Below are 10,875 nucleotides of genomic sequence, written 5' to 3'. Positions count from 1 at the left end.
ATCTATATTTTGGATCAATCCGCCCACCTTAGTGGATGCACATTGATACCAGACCAGTCAGTGTAAAACCTGCTTCTGGAAGCATTATACTGTGGAGGTCTAGTTACACAACCCGTAAGAAAACTTTGTTCAAAATTTTATTTAGGGGTATGAGAGTGAAAAGGCTAGAATACAAATGCAAACCGCATGCCTAAATTAAATTCAGTTAAAACCAGAAATCGTTTTCCTTTCATTCCGCAGTTCTATAAAATGAGCTGTCTGTTGCATTATCACATAAAATCTGAATAAAATACACTGGAGGAACATGAGAAAATGTGTAAAATGAAAATGTAGTATGAAATGCTGTATGAAAATGTTTACAAGGCGTGGCTGATTCTACATGCACACCTCAACAAGCCCTGGGAATATGTTTTGAACATTAAAAAGCATGGACACATTAGTTCTAAACCAGCTAAGTTTGCAAAATTATGTGAAAAAACTCAGCCAAAATAGTTCATCTCCATAGGCGGTGGTTCTAATTGGTGCCTCTAAACAAATATTTATTTCTCCCTGGCGACTGAGTGCAGCACCCTGTGGCCGTCTCCTCCAGGACACACTTTGTCCACTCAAGCCTGGCCAGCTGCCTCTACATAGAGCTCTGCTAAGCACTTGGCTCTGTTTACTCAATAATACAGTTACTCTGCCCACAGGTCACATGCTGACCATCAGACTCCGTTGTTTCATATCAAACCTCCCACTGGACCGCGGCGCTTCCACAGACACCAGCTCCTTTTGAAGAATCTCTTTAATCCTTTGTCTCTGAAATTTTCCCCACATCTGGAACGAACCCACTGAAGACGTCATGCTGCTTTAAGCTGGAGGTGAAACGTGTTTCCTCTCCACATTTCACTAAACAATAAATGCTCTAGTATTGGGCTGCTAATGATCATTTTAGTAATAAATTATTTTATCCATTAGTTGATCAATCGGAGGGGAAGATTGCACATTTTGCTGATTTTTCATTTAACCACTTATTGCTTTTTTTCATACAATATTAGAAATACATTAAAAATGCAAATAAGTAAATTCAGTCTATTTTTTTTATAAATATTTTTTTTTTCCTAAAATGCAATAACAGCATTGCTTTAGTGGTCATTTGTTAGGAAAAGATGCATCTGCAGCTAAACAGTACTGCTAACATCAGCATGTGAAAAGTTCAGGCCTTTCTGCATCAATAATCAATACAGAGGAGGGCTGATCTGCTGATTATTGTTGTTATTAATAATTGGACAGCAAAAGGTGCTTAATGGATTTTATTACAGATTTTGAACCAGGTGAAGATAAAACATTTTTACAAAGAAGGTTTTTCATCTTAGATGCATGATGTGTATAATTTTTGTACAGTTTTGTCCCAATTACTGCTGTACTCCTGTTAACGATTAATCGATTACTAAATTAGTTGATGATTATTTCAATAACCAATTCATCCCAATTAATCAGATTAATCGTTTCAGCCCTGCTATGATATATATTCTTTTGTTATCTTGTAAAGACACACATTTAACTGTTGTACAGCTGATTGACTGACAGACCGACCGATCAACCAACCGACTGACTGACTGACTGATTGACTGACTGTGGATGTGCCATTTTCTCCATGATTCTTTGTAAACAGCAACAGCTGATGAAGCGCCTCCACTTAGCAGTCGTGTTTGTGCCTCTCTGCAGAAAGCCTCTCATTTAGTCTCAAACACAGTAGTGGAAACTGGCGCAGAGTCGCTCCACATTGGAAAAATTAAATGGTGGACGGTCTGGCTTTGTGGCCATTTCCGTGTTGCTGCAGCTGAAGCAGCCGCTCAGGGTGAAGGGCTTCACCCTGAGCCAGACGTCCATTTGAGGCACGGAAGCAAATGTTCATGGAAAACCTGCAAGTTTTTTTTTGTTTGTTTTTTTTTCACAGCATGTGGTTGACAAGAGGCAGCCCACATTCTGGAAGTGTTACCAGTCCACTGCAGGGTCAAAAAGTGACAAAATACTCCCACTGAAGGGCATTCAGAATCTCCGGTGCAGCTAACAGGCATGTTAAGGAACAGGAGTGATGGTGGAAAAGTCTGGCATGTTCAGAAGAACCTGCACACTCCACACAGAAATAAGTTAGGATGACCAAAATGATTTACATTGGATAAATCCCAGAATTATGATTCCATCTATGATTATGCCACGGGTGGCTGAATCAGCCTCAGAGGTTTAGTTGCCTTTACTTTTTCACACATATAAAATAATGTCAGGTTTGTCAGTTTGGTTCAGATAGCTTCTTCTCCCATAATAAATTTAATCCTAATTTAAAAACTGATTTTTCTATTTGCTCAGGTTATCTTTGATTATTTTTGTAACTATCACAATGATTATAAAATGTGCTAAACAAAAACCAAACACAGCAAATCTGTAGACTTTTTTACCGCACTGTTTGAAGCTGAACTGCTTCCATGTTCAGCCACTGACTCTCAGCACAACAGTCACCCTGTGCTCACCTTTTAGGGAAAATCTACATGTTTCTGGATAACGGAGCTAAAGGATGTCCTAAAAGGTTTTTTTGTTGTTGTTTTTTAGTTTCCAGCATGATCAATTCCAAAAAGAGGGCAATTTAATGATGACAAGTAGACGCTTGTTTGGTTGAAATTCAGAAAAAGAAAAAGAAAAAATACAAGCATTATTGAGTTTAAAGTTCTCTTAAATAATTGATACCATTCCTAAAAGAGCTTGCATTCTTTGGTTATAAAGAGTTTATTTTGTGCCAAAGTAAAACTACAAAAAAAAAAAAAATAGCAGTAAACTATGGTTTCATCAATGTCATCAATGTTCACATACATCTAAAAGACATCAGAAGTCACCAAAACAACTGCTAAGTTTCCACCACACAACATTTTTGCATAATCTGTAGGTATTTACAGTATAATGAGTACATGCAGATTTAAGGTTGTGTTTTAAAGGCTAACTATAAGTTCATATTCCATAGAGCTGTAACATTAACTCAGTCATCTGCTCCCAAACTCCTAAAACATATCCCAATACTAGCAAGCATATAAGATTTAGCATTGTCTAAATCATTTTTACTTTTATGATTGCAGCTGAAGGCTGGCTGGCCACTTTGCTCTTATCCAATGATTTAAAATCATCCGTCTGCACCAGGACATGCCTTTTCTTAACCTCTACAGTCAGGTTGCATAAGCAGGTATCCCAGCTTTAAACAGGTGGATCAGTTAGAAAAATGAAACACTTCACTTTTCTGTCAACATGACACTGGGAGATTATCCTGATGACTTATTGATATTTCACCCATTAGCCCTTGGCGTGTCGGCCGCTCTGTTTGACAAAACCCAGTCTCCATGGAGCTGGAAAATAAACATGGAGTCAGAAGCCAGCGAGGAGGAAGAGAGGCAGAGATGGAGGGAGAACAACCGCGACGACGGTGTCTTTATTTTATTTTATTTTTTTCTCCTTAAACAGCTCGGGTCAGGTGTGGAGCTCCAGCAGGGGGCCTCCTGTTTTAAGGCCGAGGCAGTCAGCAGAAAGCTGTTCCTCTGCTTCTCATTCATGGCAGGTGATAAAAGGATCGGTGTCACACTGACACAGCTGGAATGTCTCCTTCTCTCTGCTGTTTGTCCAGTCAATTACTGCTCAGGAGTCTTTGGAGACATAACCTGAAGCTGATCTGGAGACAACAGAGCAGATGCCAGAGACTGTGAGTTGTGTTTGCGTGTGTGTGTGTGTGTGTGTGTGTGTGTGTGTGTGTGCAGAAACGAGTATTTTGGGTTGGGCAGATGTTGGACTGCATACCAGCCACAGCACAGAGAGATATAAATCTCGTCAGGAATCCCACCCTGCAATTCAGCAGAACTGACACTTTCACAAGAACCGAGGCACCTGATTTATGCTGGAATAATGAGTTCAGTCTATCAAGCCTGTCTGGTGGTTTTATTTGCTCCATATCGCTGCTCTTGTGAAACCTATTACTCAATGGCAGAAGAGGATTGACAAGTGATAACGATTACAGCAGCTGGCTGTGCTGCTTCTAAGGGTTTGAGGATCGGGATGTGAAGGGCCAATTCACACAAATGTATGGAAAGGGCTCAGATTTAAAACCAACATACATTCCTGGTAAATGTTTTGTTTTTTACAGCTTATGTTATAATATAAAAGCTTAAAATTAAAATCCTTATAACGTGACAGATGTCGTGTTCAGTCTGCTTCTGAATTTAATTTTAAAGTTTTCATTTTATATGACCACATATTGTTATTCCAGAAGTAGGGATATTTACATACATTCTTCTCACAGCCTGGTTATCTTGGTTAGATTAATTTCTATTTCTAAATATTACAAATGTAAGGGGGAAAAAATCCTCAACTTCTCATTCCTGTTGTTTGTATGTCGTCTCTTTCCAAAAATCTAATTGGAACTTCAATGAAATGTGTAACAAGTCAAGTTATCAATGAGTCATATCAAAACACTTATTGTAACTTTAATGTGGCATGACACTGGGACTCTTTATCAGCAGATGTTCAGTCTTGAATGACTTGGATCCATTTGGGGACAGATTTTGATAGCGACATCTAGCTAAAAGTCATTTTAACCCACGTAAATTTACATAAATACTTATTTTCAGTGTCCTTCACTGATAACTCGGTAAATTTGTAACTAGTAGATTAGCAAACAACATATTTCTACCATATAAATATGTGTAATTATTTTTCTTTCAATGGGAGTAAAACAATGAGGAACAGATGCAAACATTCTTTGACAAGCTAGTCCTTAAGAAAAGAAACCTGGTCACCAAGCTGGTCACCAAGCTAACAGTTTCTTTCATAGCGCCTTAGCAAGCAGGCTGCTACCTTCTTCTCAGGCTGTAGCAAGACGTGGGGTTGTCTCTCCTGTGGAGTTATTTCTGTTTCAAGATGGAGGAAAGCAGACAAACCAGCTCAATATGTGGAAATTAGCAATTAGCAGGAATGTTAGCACCGCATCACACCCTAATTGAATCGGTTTCACCTTCTCTGAACCAACTGCAGTGCCAACTAACTGCAGTGTAACTTTTTACAAACATCCTACTTTTTGGACAAGCAGGTTAGATTATTGCATAAAACGTAATTAAGACGCTGATATAATGATCACTTCAATAAGATTGCATGGTTTCCATGGAAACAGTTCATCCAGATTACTATTACTATTACCGTTATCAGTAAGATTTTATCTGCCGTTTGTACTCCAGTAGGTGATTATTCTACTGGGTACACTCTCCCCTCAAAAACAGCTTTTAATTTTTTGTTTCTGTTTGGAGTTTCTGGAATTAGCCTCTCAGAACTTAAACATTCCCACCATGTCATTCATTCCTGCCAGCACAATAGCTTACAGCTATAATTCTTTTAAGGTTTGGTTTGAATGGGTAAAAACATATAATTTTCTACAGGAACAAATGTAACTTTGTGACTAAAACGACACTTATTAACATTTATGCTAACTACTAAGAATTGTGCACCAAGTCAGCTTTTTTCTGCGATTTGGAAGTCACAACAAAACGAGGTCAAATATTGTGATGTAACTTTTTTTTAATCACCATTACCTTCACTACCTTCATTTTGACCTATTATGCCTTGTTAAATTTAACTAAATGCAGTTTGGCTAGTGTCTGGTAAGCATTCTCATATCGAGCATATTTGAATAGTTTGTTCTGACCAGCAAAAAGACCTCACACAGATTCTAGCTTCAGTACCTGAGTACCTGTCAGAACCTTTAATAAATCAATCCAGTGTTTGCCAACGTCTTTCTGCTCTCCTTGTCTTCAGGTGGACTTCGAGGACATCATCGCGGAGCCTGCGGGAACCTACAGCTTTGACGGCGTGTGGAAAGCTAGCTTCACCACCTTCACCGTCACCAAGTACTGGTGCTACCGGTTGCTGACAGCGCTGGTCGGCATTCCCCTGGCGCTGATCTGGGGAATCTTCTTCGCCATCCTTTCCTTTGTCCACATCTGGGCCGTGGTGCCGTGCGTAAAGAGCTACCTTATCGAGACCCACTGCATCAGCCGCGTCTACTCCATCTTTGTCCACACCTTCTGCGACCCGCTGTTTGAGGCCATGGGCAAGTGCTTCAGCAACATCCGGCTCCGCACGACAAAGGAGGTGTAAATGCACGAGAAACACGAGGAAAAAGGAGGATTCATTGCAAATCACAGGAGGGAGGAAAAAGTGAGATGGAGAGAAAAGTTAGGGAATGGGAAAAAAAAGTAGACCTCTGGAAAATAAGAGGTTGAGGGATGTTTGGAGGGGAAGAGGCGAGGTCACCCAACACCTGGCCCGGCCTTTCTGACTTCTCTGTTTTTTCTCTCCATGGCGGCTTAGCCAACCAGGTGGGCACCCAAAAAATTCAAAGGTTAATTCTTCTGGGTTTTTCTTGAGGTTTAGGTTTTGTGTGCGTGTGTATGTGTGTGTGTGTGTGTGTGTATGTATGTGTGTGTTATTTTTTTTAAGTGCTGTTTCTTTTTTCAAGCAAACAGTCGACAAAGCATCGTATCCTCTCATTAGAGTCGTTCCATGTGTAATCCATGTTAAGATGAGGAGGTCAGGGTCTGCTGCTGTTGTTCATGTTTTCTGTTTTTGGGGCCCCGGTAGTCCGGAGCGGGATGGTCAGACTCAAAACTAGGGCTAAGGGGGGGTCGCTGGGGTCAAATCGGAGACAAAGGGCAAGCACTGCTGGATTCTGTCTGACTCAGCAAACGCGCTACTCCCGCTCGCTCAGAGTGGCACAACAACAACCTGCTGCCTTTCCATAACCCCCTAAACCCCCCCCAAAAAACATCCTCATTCACCAACCATCCCTCCTCCTTCTCTTCAGCAGTCTGATACTCTGAACCCGCCCGTCTTGCTTGCACTCACCTGTGTTTCCTCGCCGTCCGCCACGCCCACCATGCTGCCTCAACGTGCAGAAAGCCGTCTCCTGTAAGCACCCTCAACCCCCCCCCCCATCCCCAAATACCACCAAACCACCACCTTGTCCTACACCACATCCCCTCTCTGCACCACAGATTTCACCACCAGTGCCTTCATAGCCACAGATATGTGTGTGCGACAGGATATTCTGATTATGTGCCTTTTGTTTTTTTCTTTCACATGTTTTTAGAGAAATTTCTACCCTTTATTGTTCACACTATTTACAAATCCAGAGTGCTTTTGAACATGAAGAGCTTTGAGGGTTTTTTAAGTGTTATGTTAAATTGTTTTAATTTGCTACATGTGCCATATGTGTGGTTATGTAAAAAAATAAATAAATAAAAGCACAAAAAAAAAAACAATAGCCTTATATTCCAGTGCACTAATCTCTGGGAAAGTATTAAGATCCCCTTCACTGCAAAAACACAAAAAATCTTATTAATATCTTAGTACTCTTGAAATATACCATGGCATATTAGGGTTATTGTAGCAAAAAGAAAATGAGTAAATTTTCACCAGAACATCAATTTCTGAGTCTAGAAAAAGTTTGAGATAAATCTCAGAAGGTTTCTGAGAAAGAAAAAAAAAACATTTTTTATGAGTTTGAAAAGTCAAACATTTCCAACTTTTCAAATTCCAAAAGTTTCCAAAAGTCAGGTTTTTTGAAGGAAATTTACTCTCTTTTTTTGTCATTTATCTACAGTGGCTCAAAAGTGCTGTCATAAAAAATAAGAAACTACACAAGTAACTTTTCAGCAATATATAATAGATCCTTAATATTGATGAATAAGTACTTGATCCACTGGCATGAGAAAAATGTCTTATAAGTGAAATAATCTGCCAATTTTTCATCAACATTACAGAGTCATTTACTTTAAACCATCTCTGATATTTTGCTGAAAAGTTGCTTGTAAGTTAGTTTTGTCTCAAGTGTACAATTGCAGTGAAAACTAGACCCAAAACACTTGTTAATATTTTGAGTTTTTGCAGCGTTTTTGCCTTTTCTTTCTTTTTTTCGGCACTGGAATTTGACCTTGGAATGTGCTGTATTGAGCTGGTGTGAAACCCTGCGCTGCTTCCACAGGTTAATGCATTGGAATTAAGACAATGTGAGGCAGAAAGTGCTCGTCTGGATGCATCACATGGACTTGTTGGTGTAGCCTTGGCTCTGTTTTCACCCTCTGCTCTGGGTGGACCGGACGGGGTAAAACCGGGCCGGTATCGGGGCTGGAGTTCTGTCTCATCAAGATGCAAAAAGCTCGCTTTAAACGTCTGCCACCTTTATCTCACCTGCTGTCTTTTCACGGGATTTGATAGTATCTCTGCACCCATTTGTTTCTTAAAAAGTGAGCTTTTAAGTTCTGAAGGTGATATGTTATTGTTTTTTTTCTTTGTAAAAAATAGTTTTTCTTTCTTGCTTCCTTTTATGTACATTATCACATAAAAGGACAAATAAAATTTAATATAATCCATTGTGCAATAGCTTGTTGTCGTTATTCGCTCTTTCATCACACAGATGGCTGGAGCTAACGCCTGCCCCTTTAAGAAAGCAAGGACGTAACAGTGGCTTTTTTGTTCTCTTTTACTTGTGATATTGAGTCATAGCAAATCTAATTGTATAATGATTCATGCAGGAAAGTTGGTAACTGTTTTTTTTTTTTTTTTTTTTCTTCTGCTGGGCAGCACACAGACACGAAGCTGCTTCAAGCAAATCTGGAGCCACTGAAAAATGACTTCCAGCTGCGGTGCCCTCTACGCTGCAGGGTCTGAGTCTGAGGTCAAAATCCTCACACAGGTTTCAGGATGCAATACAAAAGCTTTTGTTTTGTTTGTTTATTCCCCCTCCCCCCAACTTGGCATTATGTTCCCATGGATACAAGAGAAACAAATAAATGTGTTGAGCAATGCTCATGAGACCTGAAGGCAGTTAACTGTACTCAGGTTGATTTACGCTAAAGCTAATCGCATGATTATTCAGCCTGAGGGAAAAAGCAGCATCTGATGATCCACTTCCTGACACGAACATGTCAGGAATGAAATGAAGTCACCTCAAAAGGTCGTTCATCATTTTCAAAGTTTTTTTTTTTTTTTCTCCCTTTGATATTCCAGGTTCCTCGGAAATGCCTTTCAGTGACAACGGTATTAATTAAGTTAAGGCTCGCATTCCAGCTTTTATCCCAAAACACGTTTCACTGTGTGTACTTGGAAAAAGTCTGGGCAGGCAGTTCCTAAGAGTCTTTAATTATGGAAAAACACGTCCAAACATAAACGTTGTGGAGAAAGTAACGCAAAAACTCAAAAGTCCAGAGAGATTTGGCAAAGAAAACCTCAAATTCTATCTGGTATTTCCTGGTCTGAGGAAATACCAGACAGGATGGCAAGTAAGCAGTGGGTGAAAAAAAGAATCCACAAATTCTCATTCGTTTAGTCAATCAATTTTACGAGCTTTACAAACAGAAAGCCATTAAAAATAATTAAAAAAAAGAAAAAAAAAACCACTAGAAATAAAGTCAAGTATAAAAACAACTCCATGAATAAGTCAGACATTTCTAGAAGATGAGGAACTGGAAAAACACAATACTGTCGCTAGGAAATAACTAGAAAAAGATTGAAACCCTCTCCACAGAGTCGGACAGGTTTGCCTCGGTTCAAGTTAAAGTTCTCCCTTCTTACGCACAAAAAATAGTTTGTTTGGATGGATGAGTAAAAAAAATAAACCATAAATATGTGCACGATATTAAATTTACTGTAGCTTATTTCCCTTTGGAATTACTAATGTAAATCTGAATTTGAATTAAATAAATGAATCAATTACCAACTGACTCTTAATTCTTGAGCCGCCAATCTCCCTGGATACCACAAGGATAAAAGAAATTTATCTAGTTTGGTGAAAAGGTGTAGAAAAATGTGCATTATTTTTGGTTTAATGAGCTCTAGTGACCCCTGTGTTGGTCACTAGAGAGACTCAAAGCCTCCTTTAAATGACAGCCAAGCGTGTCCTCTTTAAGAGGATACCAAAAACTATACTGCACAAAAAAATAAAGGGAACATTTCACTTTAATTTTGTGTGTGGCTCCAAATCCAGGCCTCCATTGGTTAATAAATTTGATTTCCATTGATGATTTTTGTGTGATTTTGTTGTCAGCACATTCGACTTTGTACAGAACAAAGTATTAAATGAGAATATTTCATTCATTCAGATCTAGGATGTGTTATTTGAGTGTTCCTTTTATTTTTTTGAGCAGTGTATATTATAGGCCTTTGACAATGCCCATACCATGAGCCTAAACCGGACATGCACCAGTCTCGAAAAACAGAATTTGTCCAAAGGGATTGTTAACTTCATGAGCTGATAACTATGACTCAGCTACCATTTTGGAAGGGCTATCATACCAAAATATTAACTAGAGACATAAATAGACTTTGAGACCCTGAAATGGACAAAAGAACAGTCTGGCCAATGGACTAACCAGGTTTAATAAACACTAAGCAGCATGACAGTCTATTTTGGTCTATAGAATCAAATTTCTATTTGAGCTTCAAAAAATTTTACAAATTTCATTCATGGACCGTATCTAAAAGAGCCAAACGCTGGTAAAACGCTGGTAATTATTTTCTGAGTTTTTAAAGAGACAGAGGCCCAATTTCAAGCAGTTAAATTATGAAGTCAAATTTCTTTTAAGTCATATTTTAAAGACAAATATATATATATATATAAAAATTCCCCTCTCACCCTCCATGGGTGGTCTCTTTCATCCTCTGAGCTCGGGTCCTCTACCAGAGGCCTGGGAGCTTGAGGGTTCTGCGCAGTATCTTGGCTGTGCCTAGAACTGCACATTTCTGGACTGAGATGTCTGATGTTGTTCCTGGGATCTGTTTGAGCCACTGCTCCAGTTTGGGGGTGACTGCCCC

At 39.3% G+C, this 10,875-nt stretch overlaps 1 protein-coding gene across 1 annotated transcript in view; it reads left to right on the top strand.

Moving 5' to 3' along the window:
• Window positions 1-6,845, top strand: part of cav1 (caveolin 1) — a 17,651-nt gene extending 10,806 nt beyond the window's left edge. Inside the window, exon 3 of the mRNA XM_015042320.1 lies at window positions 5,821-6,845. Within this exon, the coding sequence (XP_014897806.1) occupies window positions 5,821-6,162 (342 nt within the window). The 3' untranslated portion in view covers window positions 6,163-6,845. The remainder of the gene's footprint in view (window positions 1-5,820) is intronic.
• The last annotated feature ends 4,030 nt before the right edge of the window (window positions 6,846-10,875 follow it).

Source organism: Poecilia latipinna, unplaced genomic scaffold (genome assembly GCF_001443285.1).
Source record: "Poecilia latipinna isolate Pla-1442-1.1 unplaced genomic scaffold, P_latipinna-1.0 Scaffold585, whole genome shotgun sequence".
NCBI classification, from domain to species: Eukaryota; Metazoa; Chordata; class Actinopteri; order Cyprinodontiformes; family Poeciliidae; genus Poecilia; species Poecilia latipinna.
This window is presented reverse-complemented; position numbering and strand designations above follow the sequence as displayed.